This window comes from Mesoplodon mirus (genome assembly GCF_964341445.2).
Source record: "Mesoplodon mirus genome assembly, chromosome: 2".
NCBI classification, from domain to species: domain Eukaryota; kingdom Metazoa; phylum Chordata; class Mammalia; order Artiodactyla; family Ziphiidae; genus Mesoplodon; species Mesoplodon mirus.
In genome coordinates this window covers 171,449,408-171,467,149 of record NC_138977.1, presented here as the reverse complement: position 1 = coordinate 171,467,149, position 17,742 = coordinate 171,449,408, and the positions used below count along the sequence as shown (strand labels likewise).

Genomic DNA, 17,742 nt, shown 5'->3' with positions numbered 1-17,742 from the left:
ATTTATATATACTTATATATTTATTACATTTATTTATATATTATGTATTATTTTGTTTTATTATGTATATTTTATTTATATTACATCGGTAGAATGTGTAAATCATCTATTTGCTTATGTTCTGAATGGCTGTGATTTGTCTCTAGGGAGTAGAATTATTATCAGTCTTTAATATATGTGTGATATTGTGATTTATAATAAGAAATATATATCCAAAAAAAGAAATATAGGGCTTCCCTGGTGGCTCAGTGGTTGAGAGTCCGCCTGCCGATGCAGGGGATGCGGGTTCGTGCCCCGGTCTGGGAAGATCCCACATGCCACAGAGTGGCTGGGCCCATGAGCCATGGCCGCTGAGCCTGCGCGTCCCGGAGCCTGTGCTCCGCAGCGGGAGAGGCCACAACAGTGAAAGGCCCGCATACCGAAAAAAAAAAAAAAAAAAAAAAAAAGAAGAAGAAAAAAAAAGAAATATATATTTGGTCTTAGTCCCCAGTTTCTGACAAAGAGCTCCTAAAACATTGGGTTTTAAGTGAAGAGAACAAGGTGTCTTTTGTTATGTTAATGAGGTGAATTTTGAATCTCAGCTAGAGGTGGGGGCTGGTTGCCAGGAGAACCAGCCACTTGATTATAGAGGGTTGGAACTTTCAGTCCCTCCGTCCTGTCCTCCTGAGAGGGGAGAGGAGCTAGAGACTGAGTTCAATCACCAATGGCCAATGATTTAATTAATCATGCCTCTGTAATGAAGCCTCCATAAAAACCCAAATGGACAGGATTCAGAGAGCTTCCCAGTTGGTGAACACCTGGAGATTTAGGGAGAGCCGGGGGCTCTGAGAGGGCATGGAAGCTCAAGCCCTTTCCCCATGCCTTGCCCTGTGCATCTCTTCCACTTGGATGTTCCTGAGATATATCCTCTTACAAAAAACAAGTAATCTAGTAAGTAAATGTTTCTCTGAGTTCTGTGAGCTGCTCTAGCAAAGTCATTGAACCCTAGAAAAGGTTTGTTGGAACCTCCAATCTGTAACCCATTGGTCAAAAGCACAGGTGACAACATATACTTGCAAGTAACATCTGAAGCTGGGGGCTGGGAGGGGGCAATGATGTAGTATCTGGCTCTGTCTCCAGGTAGAAAGTATCAGCGTTAAGTTCAATTATAAGACACACATCTGGTGTTGGAGATAACTTGATGGTGTGAGGAAATCCCCACTCACACACTGGAATTGGGGGCAGAATTGTCCCTGTTTATAATGGGAACCAGATAATTTAGAGGGTATGCATATTTAGGATTGGGAGGGGTGCATCTTACACATGAGCAGAAATTTCAGTGAGTGCCAGGATAAAGGAAAGCAGATGATGGTGTGGAATCAACAAGGAAGGGCACTGGTGGGGCTGTATCAGGGAAGCCTGCCCATGGACTTGATGATCTAGGTCTGAAGGACAGGCAGAAGATGCTCAAGAAAATAATGGCTCAGGATGGGAAGCAGTGGGAGTGAGGCAGAGGCCTGGGAATGAAGAGAAAGCATTTGTAAACCACCTAGAAGGTGGAATACAAAAGAGGAGGGTGACAGGAAAGCTGTGTAAGGAGGCGGAGGACAGATCCTGACACATCTGAGGCAGGATGCTAAGTAGGCTGAATTATCTTGCAGGAGGTGAGGTGCCCTTGGAGAATTTTCAGCGGGGAAGTTAAGGTATCAGGGCTGTGTTCCTAGAAACAAGTCTAATTAGCAGCTATTTATCCAAGAGTCCAGACAGGAGCTGATGTCAGCCCCAACTACAGTTAAGGCATTGGAGAGGAGGAGACAAGTTCAAGAGATATTAAAATTAAATTGGTAGACTTACATTTCAACACTTCGTGGAGTCAGGATGACAAAAGGGAGGTGCAGCCTGCTGAGAGGTCATTCAGTTTGGCCCTGGGGCAGCAAAGGGCTTCCTCACACATACTAGATGCTCATAGAGATTGAGTGCTACTAAAATGAAGATTCTGGGCCAGGAAACTCAATGTGTCATCTCACAACTTAACCGAGAAATATCACCGGGAGAATAGGAGGAGAAGCTGGCAGTGGTCAAGGCGAGGGCAGTTGGGTTGACTCCGATGTGGCAGCAGTGGTTAGTGGGGAAGACGTGAGATTGTCATAGGTACCAGTCCCCTGTAATGTTTCTTCCGATGTGGCAGCCTATGATCAACATCGTATTAGTGTCTGCTGCACTTTACCAACAAGGTTAATTCCAGCACCGGCCTTAGTTTAGCCATAACATAAAAGTCAAACATTCTAGTTCACCTAATAAAATCCTTCATAGCTAGTTTGAGTAAGGCAAAGACTGCTAGTGATTTCATTACTTGAAATTACTTAATGTATCAGAAAAGTTCCATCAATTACTTATAGCACATTGTATCCAATTTCACATGTAAATTTAGTCTGGTGTTAATGATATGGAACCATGCATATGTCGCTATTGTAATACATAATATTCATCACAGTAATTGTGATGAATGCTGGTTATAATTTGGGATATTAGTTATAATGGCTATATACTATAAGCATGTTGGTAAAAACATTGTTTTCTTTAAAGACAAACCAATGGTTAAATTAATAAATGTTAAATCAAAATCAAATTTAAAGCTAAGTTATTGCAGTTATGTTTCTAAATTGATTACCTACCTGAAAAGTCTCTAGAAAACAGAAATGATTAGTCAATGAACATATTTGGGGTAACAATAGCATCTTGGGACGCACAGCAGAAGACCATCCTGATTCTGAGATAAAGGGAAATGGAAGTTTCCTACTTAATTTGCTTAATTCCGAAGGGTAGGGTGAGTAAGACAGGAGGGGCCCTGGATCCAGATATGACTGGATCTAAAACCCCTTCACCACCAAGTGGCTGTGAGACCCTGGGCTGAGTAGTTCAACCCTCTGGACTTAGTGTTCCTCTCTGCGAATCATCAGCAAGCAAAGCTACTTCACAGGGTAAAGGAAGGATGACAAAGTGATGTCAGTTAGGGGCTTGGCTGAGTACCAGGCACCAAATATGTCCTCAGTATTTATTAGATGTTAACCACAGTGGTTTCTACAAGGGAGATTTTTCTAATGAAGCCAGTTAAGAATGACATTGGTCATCTTATTACAGTGATCTTATAACACCGAAAACATTCAAGCACAGGCCAGGTGATTGCTCTGTCTGTGATGCTCCGAAAGATTGCTCTCCATCTGATTATAAAGCAAGCGCTTAATGTGTGTCAATCACTGTACTAAGTGTGTAAAAATAACATTAACAGTAGTAATAGCTACACACAATAATACCAGCTGACCCTTGTTTAGCACTCATTATGAGTCAGGCATTGGACTGAATGAATTACATATAGTAACTTGTCATTTTAGCAAATGAGGAAAGAGATTCACAGAGAAGTTAAGCAACCTGCCCAAGGTCACACAGCTAGAAAGTAGGAGAGCCAGGATTCAAACCCAAGCAGTCTGGCCCAGAATGCATCTCTTAGCAACTGTGCTATCCTGCCGGTGAGGAATATGTAGGTCTCCAGTCCCTCATCTGAAATCCTTGGAGCCAGCTGAGTTTCATTCAGAGTCTTGCAGATTTTAGAAACGTAATGCTGTGCCTATACTCTATATTATTTAATGTTTCCTGCAGGGTCTGCAGTATGCTATAATCAAGGGTGTAACATTTGTTCAGTAAAACTATGATAAACAATAAATATGGCAGAGAGTGCTACTGATCCAATGTCCATGTGCTCTGCTTTATGATCACATGATTAGGCCGTATTCCCAGCCTCTCCTGCAGCTAGGTGGGACCAGGACTGAGTTTTGACCACTGGGAGATTAGTGGAAGTGACCACATCTCCTTCCTCTGTCTTCCCATCTATGGAGACTGTGAGGTTATATATTTCAGTTTGCCTTCCAGCAAAGTAGGAGGAGGCTGGATCTCTGAATGACTGCATGGAACAGAACCCCATCCCCACTCTTATTTCACTGTGTTTGAGTGGTAAATAAGCTTATACTGTGTCAAGCTACTATGATTTGGAAGTATTAAAATAGCTTTTAATGTCTTCTGATTAATGGGATCGATGGATAGATAATGGCTAGTAGATGATAAAGAATAGAGATGATAGATGATAGATAGATAGATAGATATTAGAATACTTTCATGCCATTTCAGTTCAGGTTTTGGCATCAGATGAGTTTTGGCACCAAAATTCACCACCTCCCCTGTCTTCCCGGTAAAGGTTTTTCTTTTTCAGTTTACAAAAGAATTTTTGGATGGGGGTGGTAAGTTGCAGATAAAAAATAAAGGACCTGTATTACTTGCCACATGTTAGAGATGAGGAATTACAAACTTAGGTTAAGTGACTTGTCCAAAGTCATATAGTTAGTAAATGGCAGAACCAGGATTGAACCCCAGCTCTACCTAAGTCTCTAAAACCTATTGTTTTTTTCTGTTTGTTTGTTTGTTTGTTTGTTTTGCGGTACCCGGGCCCCTCACCGCTGCGGCCTCTCCCGCTGAGGAGCACAGGCTCCGGATGCGCAGGCTCAGCGGCCATGGCCCACGGGCCCAGCCGCTCCGCGGCATGTGGGATCCCTGGACTGGGGCATGAACCCGTGTCCCCTGCATCAGCAGGCGGACTCCCAACCACTGCGCCACCAGGGAAGCCCAAACCTATTGGTTTTAACCAGGGGTCATCAAACTTTTCTGTAAAGGACGAAACTGTAAATATTTTTGGCTTTGCAGGCCATATAGTCTTCATTCTACCAACTCAGTTCTGCTGTTGTAGACAAAAGAAACCACAGACAAATCCGAAATAAGTGACCATGGCTGTGTTTCAATCAAGCTTTATTAACAAAAACACATGGTGGGCCATATTTGAGCCCTGGACCATAGTTTTCCAACCCCCACTCTTAACCCGCACAATGGATTGCCTCCTGCAGAGGGAGATACTCAGGCACTATGTTTGCTGGAAGACATCTGAGATGGTCTTCTATGATTTGATTACTGAGTATTATCACCAATGTTTACAATTACCACTCAGTAATTCATCCCACGCACTGATTACTGAATGACCCAATTGCTGACTGCAAAAGCAACCCTGAACTTTTACCACCATTTCAACAGTTACCTTTTCTAGAATATTACCACCATCAGAGCAGTGCACTCCTCTGAGCACATCCCTAATGGCAAGTTTACTTGAACTGCTGAGTCTGAAAATGTATTTTTCCTTTGGAACAATTCTGGAATAGCTATCCCTGCTTACTACAGGTGACTGATGATTGACAGCAGGACTGCCGCAGTCCAGAGCTTCCAGGAAACACCATTCACTGACAGTTCAATTATGACAGAATGAAATGTGAGTGGTACCCCCGGAGGCATTATAAACCCCCCAAAATAATCCCTTTGTCATTCACAGTGATGAGAAAAAATGTTTTTTTTTCTCCCCAAATATCAATTATGGTTACAGGAAAACTTTCCTTCTAGGATGAGTCATTTTTGTCAAGTTAAATAGCTATTTTCTTTTGCGATGTCAGGCATCAAGGGGAATTATTTAGGCAATGTTACCAATAGGTACAGAATTCCATTTTATTAGATTTATTAACTCATTAAGTTTTATTATTATATCTCTCAACACACATACACACACACACACACACACACTTACACAACCTGTCCACATAATTCTCCTCTTCTTTTCTTGTGCCCATTCCAGGAGCTTTGTTCTTTGGCAAAGTAAAGGGAAATGTAGCTGAGATGTCCTTTCATTTCGTTCCTTCATTTAACTAATATTTTTTGGACTTCCCTGGCGGGCCAGTAGTTAAGACGATGCGCTTCCACTGCGGGGGTGTGGTTTCGATCCCTGGTCTGGTAACTAAGATCCCATATGCGGCACGGGGCGGCAAAAAATAAATTAAAAAAAAAACATATATATGTATATATTCAAGGTGTTGGGGATACAACAGTGAACAAAAGACAAATTTTTGTCCTTATGGAGCTGACATTCCCCCATTTTCATGACTAATTTTTGTAGAATCCAACAATTCTTTCCATAAAGGTTCTTTAACCTGGACCTCACCCATGCATTTCTACTGATCCCCAAGGACTGTGGCCATGCTGCATGTGTCCTAGTTTTTGCTTGTGACCCTGTCCTTCTGGCCTGCTCCGTCCTTATAGTCTTGCTATGGGGTATCCAGCTCCTCCAGCCATGGCTGCCCTTAACCACACTCCTGTGGCCCCCAAGGGCAAGTTCTTTGAATCCCTCTTATCATACACTGAAATGTTTAATGAAAGTTGGGGTAGCAGAAGATTATTACAAGAGAGACAAGAGAAAAAGCATCCAATAAATATCTCTATCTGCTTCAACAGTCTGAAGGTCAGGTCCCTCTTTTTTTTTTTTTTTTTTTTTTTTTTTGCGGTATGCGGGCCTCTCACTGTTGTGGCCTCTCCCGTTGCGGAGCACAGGCTCCGGATGCGCAGGCCCAGCGGCCATGGCTCACGGGCCCAGCCGCTCCGCGGCATATGGGATCCTCCCAGACCGGGGCACGAACCCGTATCCCCTGCATCGGCAGGCGGACTCTCAACCACTGCGCCACCAGGGAGGCCCAGGTCCCTCTTTTTTTAAATCATCTTTTAAATAAACTTTTTATTTTAGACCAGTTTTACATTTACAGAAAAACTGCAAAGATAGTACAGAGTTCCAATACACCTCACACCCAGTTTCTTGTTATTCACATCATGCATTAATATGGTAAACTTGTTATAATTAATGAACTAATGTTGATACACTATTATTAACTAAAGTCCATGCTTTATTCCGATTTTCTTAGTTTTTACCGAAAGCCTTTCTTCTGTTCCAGAATTCTATTAGGCTCTTACATTATCTTCACTCACCATGTCTCCTTAAGCTCCTTTTGGCTGTGACAGTTTCTCAAATTGTCCTTGTTTTGATACCCTTGACAGTTTTGAGGAGTTTTGGTCAGGTTTTGCAGAATGTCCCTCAGTTGGGATTTGCTTGATGTTTTTTCTCATGATTGGAATAGGGATATGTGTTTTGAGGAGGAAGACCACAGAGGTAAGGTGCTTTTATTATTACATAACAAGAGTCCATAGTATCAACATGATTTATGACCATTTGATGTAAACCTTGATCACCTGGTTGAAGTAGTGCTGGTAATTTCTTTACTGTAGTTACTCTTTTATCCCTCTTTCCAAACCATACTCTTTGGAAGGAAGTTATGCACAGATCACACTTACAGATTGGGAGTTATGCTCCATCTCCTTAAAGGTAGAGTATACATATAGTTGACTTGGAATTCTTCTCTTCCAAAGAAGAGAAGGATTTGTCTCTTCTCCTCCATTTATGAATGTATTCCACCAGTGATTCATATCGGTGTGTACTAATGGACATATATTTTATACTTGCGTTATAGTTCAATATCTTATCTTTTTGCTTAAATTGTTCCAGCTGGGCCACTGGAAGCTCTTTCGATTGGCTTCATCATGGCCCCATCATTGTGGTTGTTTATTTTTTTTGTTTCTTTCTTTGCTCCTTCCTTACTTTTGGACACTACAAGATGCTCCAGCCTCATCTTCTATCTTTTCTGTCCCGGTCCTAGAATTCTTCAGTCTCCTCTTTTAACACTCCAATCTCCAAGGAGGTGCCAGAAATCTCTTCTCATCTGAAAGAGCACATGCTTGTGAGTCAGATGGCTCAATCCAAACTCTACCACTTCTAGCTGGGATACCTGGGGCAGGTTCCTCAATCTCTCTGTGCTTGAATTTCCTCAATGTAAAATGGAAATAATAAGGATAGATACCTCACAAGCTTGTCAGATTAAATGATGAATCTAAAGAGTTTAGAAAATGGTCTGGCACAATTAATATGCTCAGTAATGTTAGTGATCCTGTATAACAACTGGTCAGTCTCAGAGAACTGATATCAATTTCTCCCTGTCTCTGTCTCTCTCTCTCTTGCTCACTCTCTTTTCTTCTGTTTCCTGGGCTTCTAACTGTTGGGATTCTTCTTCAGCTGATCTTATCTTCTTATCCTGTTCCTAGTCACACATGTATTCACACACTGACTCACTTTCCCTTTTTAAAAGCTAAGGCCATTTTCTAATTCATTTATGCATGTCATTTCATGGCAAGAATTATGAATTCCTGGTACCTCCAAATGTCCTACAAATGTTATTAGTAAAATTGTAATCACTGTGAGTCACTGTTTCATATCACCCTACAATTATGTCCTATAGTATCAGAAAAAAGAGATGTAGCATTTGTTTATATCATACTTTTCTGTGTAACCACAGCCCATTGCTTCATTTCTAGACAAAATGAGAGCCTGGGCTTTGAGTCAGAGTTCTGGGTTCAGTTTCCAGCTCTAATTCTCATTGGCTGCATCCCTTGCCTCAGTCACATATTTTCTCTGAGCCTCCATCTTTAATATAAGGACGACAATACCTATTCACTATGGTTGTGTGAGGCTGACATAAAGTAATGCATAGAAATTGCCTAATACCAAGCCCCACACACTTATCAATAAACTGTCCTCATTACTACTAATAAATTTCAGTGTTCCCAGGGCCCTTTAACCCAGGAATTCCACATCTTTCCTTAGGAAATAAGTCAGAATGATGGGAAATAGTTGGAGAAAAATATTTACTATAGCATCATGTACAATAAGAAAGAATGGTTAAATAAATTAGAATATATTCACAAGACAAAGCAGTGTTTCACACTCGAGATTGCAATGATTAGCAGGTGGTAAAATTGACTTAGACATTAATAACAAGAGTACTAAAAAATTAATAGAAGAGAAATGAAAATAGACTAATAACTTTAGTTTCTGGTGTATGATTTTGTGTGTGTGTGTGTGTATGTGTGTATGCTTGCTTAAGTACTAGGCTGTCATTTAAATTGTAATTCTTATTTGGGGTTTGGGGTCCAAAGTGTCCAAAATTCATTGTGCTAGTATTATTAAATTAGACCATATGAAACTATCATATGAAATTCTTGGCAAATATGATAAAAAATATGGGCAATTTCATACGGTTAAACCTACTTTGTAGTTAGTTAAATGATGTCACAGTGAATTGTCAGTGATATTGGAAAATGCTTGTAATTTAAGTGAAATAAACAGAATTTTATATATAATATATGGCTTGTACTATAAGTATATGCCAAAGTATGCATTAAAAAAAATAGAGAATATTCAATGTGAACAGGTGATAGGATTACGTGTGATTGCAACTTTCTTCTATAGTTTTCTGTATTTTTTACATAAGTCAAGCATGATATTTACATATACATTTATTATATATTTGTGATTTTTGTTTAAAACTTATTTAATTTTTAATGGCCTTCAGGGAGATCAGACCACTTTCCTCTAACTTAATGTGGCTGTTTTCATCTTTTAAGATATTAAAGTACCTAACTAGAATTGTATATCAATCAAGGTAAGTATTTTATCTCTTTCACCTGATAAAATTAGGCTACAAATCTTGGGAAATATACATTTTTACTTTTTAGACACGTTGATATCTTTTATTAGTTCCAAACAAATGCAAACTTTAGGTAGTACCTGAAATTGTATCCTTCAACCACTATGGAAGTTTAACTCCAGTCAAGGGAGGTCATATCAGAGAAAATAAACAACTTTAAAAATTTTCCTAAAAATGTAAAAGCAAGCATAAAGTAAGAAATATACCAAACACATGTATGACTTTCCAGGCCTTACCTGGGTCCAGTCATGTATACAATCTAGATGGTCTGAATAACACATGCTCTCTCAAGGCTGGGTCTTTGATGCAGCTCCTAGTGTGGGAATGGTGGGCAGAATGTATGTAACCAGTACTAAGGCACCAATTAAAGGTTTGGTCGATAAATAGAGCTAACTATAGAACAAGACTAGGTTATTATAGGGTCACATCTCTATGCCTTTTTCCTTCTATTGCCTTTATCATAAGATATTAGAAACCAGAATTCAGTACCAATCCCCATCTATCAGTTTTGTACATTAGGGAACAGATGTAACCTTTCACAGACAAAAGTAAGGTGATTGTGAAAAGTACTCTTGAGAGTTGTTTTTTTTAGCCTTGTAACTCCTGCTTGACAGATTTCAATTACCATTCAGAAAAGCATAGAGTAAGAACAGTACAAGATACCTTGAGTCTTTCATTTTCCTTTTGCACAAATAGTTATTTCCTGTTCTGAAATAACTGTTTATTGATATCATCCTGCAAGATGGTATATTAAAAGAGAGAGGGGTGTTCAAAGTTCATAGCTATCTTTCAATGTATGCAGTTTCAGGATACATAGTATTTAAGAGAAAGATGGGAATTAGATGTCAGCTTGTGAATCAGGGTACTTTTGTTTACAAATAATAGAAAATCATACACTAACAAAAACAATATAACTGTATTGGCTCATAAGAATAAGAAGTCCAGGGCTTCCCTGGTGGCACAGTGGTTGAGAGTCCGCCTGCCGACGTAGGGGACACGGGCTCGTGCCCCGGTCAGGGAAGATCCCACATGCCGCGGAGCGGCTAGGCCCGTGAACCATGGCCGCTGAGCCTGCGCGTCCGGAGCCTGTGCTCCGCAACGGGAGAGGCCACAACAGTGAGAGGCCCGCCTACGGCAAAAAAAAAAAAAAAAAAAAAAAGAAGTCCAGAGATAGGTCTGGCTGCAACCTAAGGGTGGGCTCCCTCGTGGTTACAAGAAGATGCCAGCAGCTCCTGAGCTCCAGGCTTGATTTTTCCCCAGGCAGGAAAGAAAAAGCATCTCTGTCATACCCCTTCCTAGCAGAAGTCCTGAAAATCACTCATGTAGCCTGGGTTCAGTTGCAGGCCAACCACAGATCCAATTGCCTTGACCAAAGGAATAAAAGGTGCTTCCTGATTTTGCCCAGGGCATGGCTCCATCACTAGAGCCACAGATGGAGTGCGCTTCCACAGAATTGGATGGAGCACCAAATGAAAATAGGGGCCAACTAGGGAGGCAAACAACAAAAGTCCACACATGACTTTAAATCTCTCATTGTTGCTCTGGCTTATTCTGCTTGGTGATGGGGCCAATGCCAGTGATGATTCTTGCAGGCCAGTGGTTCTCGAAGTGTGATCCCTGGACCAGCAGTATCAGCATCTCCTTGGAATTTATTAGAAATGTATATTCTTGACCCACACCCCAGACCTAATGAATCAGAAACTCTGGGGTGGGACCCAGCAAGCTGTTTTAGCAAGCCCTCCAGGTGATTCTGCAGCAATCTACATTTTGAAAACCAATGCTCTAAGCATATCTTCATGGATGTTGTGTCCAGCCTCTCTTTTTAGCTAAAGGCATATAACTATTACTTTATGATATGAAGTGACAGGTAAGGATTATATTGATAACCATCCACCTCATCTGGCTTTTCAAAATTGTCCAGCAATCCTTCTCTGGTAAGCCTACCTTCCCATGCTCTGCAGTGACTATTTTATACCTTCCAAAAAAGCCAAAGCTTATATAGTTTGCAAGTTGTATACTACACAACACCAAGGAGGGTCATTACCTCTTAATTACAGTATATTATATACTACAGGTTAAAATATATTACAACAATTTTCCAGCAGATGGCAGAAAAATATTTTGAGGGAGCTGCAGCTTCCTGTAATTTGCACAAGTCACTTTATTGTCCAGGAGCAGAGCTGCCTCTTTCTCTCCTCAAACCTTCAGTTCTTAACCTTTCCACCATGTCCTTCACTCCCAAGCAGACAACACCCATTAAAGGTCTCAGATGAGGACTGGTTCATCTTCCCACCTCTTCTCAGCTGTGGGCATCTGCATGGTGTTCTTCTTCCTTCTGTATTAGCTGAGGAAATGTGCCTCCTCCCTTCCCAGGGCAGACCATCTCCATCTCTCCCACCATCGCAGGAGTAGTCCATTTCTCTCTCTCTCTCTGTCTCTCTCTCTCTGTCTTTCTCTCTCTCTCACACACACACATCTTTAGTATTTTCCTCTTTTTAGATTCTTCCCTTCAGTGTTCCAAGTGCTCATCTTCAGAACTCTCTTCTGTGATCCTGTCCTCCTCTTCAGATATAGCCCTGTCCCTCTGTCTTCATATGCAGCCACGGTTGGTGAATTTTCTAACAGTCTCTATCATTCTTTGCTCCCTCCCCTCCATTGAAACTTCTCCCTTTAGTCACTGGCGACCTCCATGTTGCCGACTCAGTAAGCTCTTTTCATTCCCCAGCAGATTCGTATCAAGATGAACTATCCTTTCCTAGTGAAATGCTTTCTTCCCTTGACCTCTCTTACCTCCTGAGAAACTTATGTTCAAGATTTGTTGCCTGCATCTCTTCTTTTCTCTGCCTACTAAGGAATTCTTGTGGCCTCCTTTATAACAGCAACAGAAGGATTAAAATACCTAGAAATAAATATGACTAAGAAATGTGAAAGAACAACTTGGAAAAAACAAAAGGCCTTAAAATGTATTAGAGTTTGGTGTGCTGAATAAAGACCCACCAAAAATGTCCACATCTTAATGTCCGGACGTAGGATGTGTTACCTTTCATGGTAAAGGAGGTTTTCTGCAGGTGTGATTAAGGATCTTGAGATGGGGAGATCATCTTGGATTATCTGAATGGGCCCAATGTAATCCCAAGGGTCCCTGTAAGAGGGAGGCAGGAAGATCAGGGTAGCAAAGAGGAGATAACTACAACAGGAGGTTGGAGTACTGTGTTTTGAAGATGGAGGAAAGGGCCACAAGCCAATCAATGCAAGTGGCCTCTAGAAGCTGAAAAAAGCAAGAGAACAAATTCTATCCTTAGATCCACTGGGGAGACTGCAGCTCTGTCTCCAACTTGATTTCAACCCAGTAAAACCCATTTCAGACTTCTGATTTCCAGATCTGGAGGATAATAAACAAGTATTATTTTAATCCTCCAAATTTGTGGTAATTTGTTACAGCAGCAAGAGGAAAGTAATATACTCAATGACAAATATGACCTGGACAAGGGAAAGGTTTCTTATTGTCTTGAATAGGAAGACTCATCAACATGTAGCTGTCAGTTCTGCCCAAGCTGATCTGTAAATTTACCTCCAGCTCAATAAACATCCCAATAGGGGTCAGGTGGAATATTTAAATAAGGAAAAATGGAAAGAAAACAGCTGAAGAAGAAGGATTAAGAGGAGACAGCCCTTACAGCTATTAAAATTACTAAAATCTTTTAATAATTAAAACAATGTAGTAGAGGTGCTTAGATAAACAGATATACTATGAAATAAAACATAAGTCCCAGAAATATAAATACATAAAAAAAAGAATTAAGGATATGATAAATCTTGCATCTCAAATCAGTGGGTAACAAATAATATTGTGAAACCAGACAGCTATCTAAAAACATTGGGTAAATTCCAAATGGAATAAAGATTTAAATGTAAAAAAGTAAACCTTAAAAGTACTAGAACAAAAACATGGGAGGATCCTTTTATAACTTCAGAATGGGAGAGGTGTTTTCAATATGACAGAAACCAAAAAATATAAAGTAAAAGGCTGACAAAATCCAGAATATAAAAATAAAAAGATGCCTACTTTAGAAAAATCAACATAATAAAAATGGAAAGAAATGATAAACTGGGAAACAATACTTGAAGATATATCCCAGACAAGGGCTAATTTCACTAATATGTGAAGAGTTTCTATAAATCAAGACATTTGGAAAAAATGCTCAAATTTATTCATAATAAATACAAATTTTAAGTAATCTGAGCAAGAAATATTAACCCTTAAGATTGAAAAAGATAAAAAATTTGATAGCATATAGTATTGACAAGCTATACTATTCTCATATACAGATTTTGAGAGGGAAATTTGAAAATAACTATAAAATTTACCAATGTTCACATCCTTTGACCCAGCAATTCCACTTCTAGGAACTCATCCTACAGATATACTTGTTCAAAATGTAAGTTATGTATGTATACGGTCACTCTTTGTGGCTTTGTTTTTAATAAGATTGGAAATCTTTAAATATTCATCAATGGGAGATTGGTTAAATAAACTATGATACATTCATACATATGCAACAGTGAAAAAAGATTGGAATTATTTCCAAGATTTATTGCTAAGTTAAAAATAAAATAAAGTACAGAAGAGCCTGTTAGACTATCATTTGTGTAAATAAATATGCCTTACACTTGTATATGCACAAAAATTCTTTGGAAATGAATACAAGAAGCTACTAATGCCAGTTGTCTAGGGGAAAGAAATAGGGTGACTAGGGTCCAAGAATGGGAGGAATACTTTTCATCAGTAATCTTATATATTTTAAATTTTTGAACTACATGAATGTCACCCATTTAAAAAAAATTTAAAGAAATTAAGACAGGAAAACAATTACAAAATGTTGGAATGTAAAAATGTAGAGAGAATACAAATTCACCCAGAGGCCACTTCTGCATTTCCCTTTGTTACAGGGAAGAACAAAATCTGACTAAGTGTTGGATCTGTTTCTTTTACTTTAGCCTTTGCTTCCCCGGTGCTTTTGTTCACTAAAAGGATACTGTCTATACATAATGGCCTGCCTCGGGGAACACTGCCCCTCTGCCTGAATGGTAAACCAAAGTGCCTTTGTTCAGGGAAGCATCCTGACCCTGTCCACCTGTGAATGGCTGCAAGAAAAGAAGACATTAACACATCCCCTCCCTGAGGCTGGAGGGATGTGGAGATACTTGCAAGACTTATGGCCTTTTTACTTTACTTCCTCACCTCCTCCCCCTCTCTGTTCTATAAAAGAAACTGGCATCCAGACCCTGATAAGATGGTCTTTCTGAGACACTAGTCTGCCATCTTCTTGGTCTGCTGGCTTTCCCAATAAAGTCATATTCCTTGCCTCAACACCTCATCTCCAGATGTACTGGCCTGTCCTGCCGGGAGCAGAGAAAGCTTGGACTTGGTAACACCTTCTGCTCCTTCATTCCTACCTAACAACAGATTGTCAGTTCTATGTGAGATCAGAATTCACCATATTGTAATGTTAACCCTGCCTACAGAAAAACAAATATATATGAATTTGATCAAGTTAATCTGGTTTGTCTGCGGTTCAGTCATATCATTCTAACAGTGATACTGACTGAGGTTTCCATTTACTTGGACAAACACATAGCCGATGCCCTTGCCAGACACTGTTATAAACAGCTTAACTCTTTTAATCCTCATAAAAAATTTAAGAAGTAGATACTAACATCTTCCTTCTACAGATGTGAAAATAGAGGCAAAAGGATGGTAAGTTTTCTGAGGACAGAGCTATCAGATGAAACAGCTGGGATCTGAATTCAGGCAGCCTGGCTTTCAGCTCCATTCTCTTAACTTCTGCCCCCATGCATATTATAACTTGATTTCTAAATAAAGGCTTCAATTGGCCTATATCTTAAGGACAGCCCATATTTCTTGTTCGCAGATCTTGCTCATGGGAAGTGTGTTACATATGTGCTTGTATTTTTTAAGTTACAATGTTATTACATTATTTTCAGTAAAAGAATTGTGTGCACTTGTAGTGGAAAGTAATACCACTTATACACATGCGTCTTGTTGTTTGGGTGTCTGTTCTGGCACAATTTCCAGTTCCACAGTTGATTTAAGTCACAGTTTCCAATTAGAAAGTAAGAATATTAAACCTAAGGAGTGGTTTATGCCCACAAAAAAAATCTCTGGAAAAAAAAGATAATCAGGAACACATGGACCATTTTGCTAAATAAATGGTTCAAAATCCAGAGGGTTGTAACCCTTGCTTCCATCATTTGACAGAGAATTTTATTAGAGTTTGTGTTTTACTTTCTTTTTTAGAAATGTCATATCAAATTGTATTTTTATTTTTTTTTAGGATTTCATCAAGGGTCTTTCCATTTTGCTCCGGGGGACAGTACAAGAAAAACTCAACTGGGCATTTAATTTGTATGACATAAATAAAGATGGCTACATCACTAAAGAAGTAAGAAATGCCTCACCAACACAGCTAGCCTTCAGACCATTTTCATTTTTTCACTTCAAAATGTTAAACAATCGCAATTATTATTTTAGAATCACTTTTTCAGGAAGTCTAAAATATTTTCCGTAGTGCTGGGGAAATATTCTGATGAAAAATTTGGAATGCTAGAAATAGTTTATGGTTAATCTTCAAAGTAAATATAAAACAGAAGGATTACATCCTGATTTCCTAATAGCGTTTTAATGAATACTGTACATGGAATAAAGATAGTAGTTGGAATCAAATAGGAAGAAAATATATCCACACGTTAGAATATTTGGCCTGTAACCTTTTTTCTATCATATAATGCAGTCCATATGGAAACAGATGCAATTTTAAAATCGTGTGGATTATGTAGTGACCTGTACTGTGTGGGAGATGACCTGATGTGATAGTGGAGCCCCAAATAAACTCCCACATTGGCTATCTAAAAAAGAAGCCTCACAGACCAAATTCAGATGCTCATATCAAGTGGTTTAATAAATTAATTTAAAACAGAGCAAGAAGCAAGGGGGGAGGAATGGGGTAAGATAACAATTTAGGATGGAGTGGAGGTAGGGTTGAAAGACCACATTACCTGAAGCCTGGATGTGGTTCAATGTCCATATGTCCTCTTTCTCTCACTAGCTTTCCCCCGAGTTGAGTTTTGAGCATTGGGTTCTTCAAATAGAAGGTATCTTGGGCCAATGACATCAACTTGCTCTATTGAAGACACAGGGACAAGTTCACCTGACCACAGTTACAATGTGACAATTAACCTGATCAATGGCCATGGGTTTTATTTGTTGAGCAGAAGACACATGGGGCCAGATGGGTCTCACAAACGGGTGGATGAATTGAGACCTCATGAGTATTAAGTATTCAGGTATATCGAGCATATCTCCTGGATACTTAGTGTCTCTTGTATATTTAGTACACAATAAACATTTAGTACTCAGGTGCCTCCAGGATATTAGGTTTCTCTTGGTCCTTTGATCCCTTTCTATCCCTTTCTATGTTTAACATAAACATGCTGTTCTTACCATTTATACCCAACACATCTCATGAATTCTATGTCAAACAAACTTCTATGCTCAAAACATCTTAAAGGGCTTCATGTAAAATTTACAAACTACAAACTGCTTTATCATTTAAAATGGAATTGAATACTCTCAGAAGTAAATATATATTACATCCATATTATCAACTTAATCCATACTCTTCTGTGGAAACTTCAATATGAAGAAAACAAGTGTAAACAATAAATCTGAATGTCTAGGTTAACTAGATATTATTTTCACTAAGATTGAAAATTACAAATCAAAAACTAGATTTTTAATTAAAAAAATTAAAATTTCAAAGTGTTTCCAGGGTCATACTTTGACTAATCTACATGTGTGACTTTAGTTAAAGCCATAGTAGGAAAAACACAATGAAAACCCTAATGAGCTTTGAGACTTATCAGTTAGTTTTAGTGTAATTCTCATGATGTGGAGCTTATTTTATTCTCAATAAACAGAAATTGATAATCAACATATAAAATATATAATAACTCAATAAAGCAAAGATAGCCAATGTGAAGTCTACAGAAGTCCAAACATTAAACCAGAATCTTTCTTTCCTGATCATGTTAGATGCATGGGAATTTCATTCATTTTGAAACCAAGATCCGACTTGATCCTTACATTCTGATTCTGCTGCTTTTAAGGCATAAGGCCATTGGCTTTTCCTCTGGGACAACCAAGACATATAATGAAGAATCAAAGAAAAATAAA

General features: G+C 39.1%; 1 protein-coding gene across 4 annotated transcripts in view; it reads left to right on the top strand.

Moving 5' to 3' along the window:
• KCNIP4 (potassium voltage-gated channel interacting protein 4) overlaps positions 1-17,742 on the top strand; it is a gene marked incomplete at its 5' end in the record, with an annotated part of 1,187,261 nt that overhangs the window by 1,167,011 nt on the left and 2,508 nt on the right. For all 4 annotated transcript variants that reach the window (XM_082611091.1, XM_082611092.1, XM_082611090.1 and 1 more), the window contains one exon: positions 15,845-15,952. In XM_082611091.1, the coding sequence (XP_082467217.1) occupies positions 15,845-15,952 (108 nt within the window). The remainder of the gene's footprint in view (positions 1-15,844; positions 15,953-17,742) is intronic.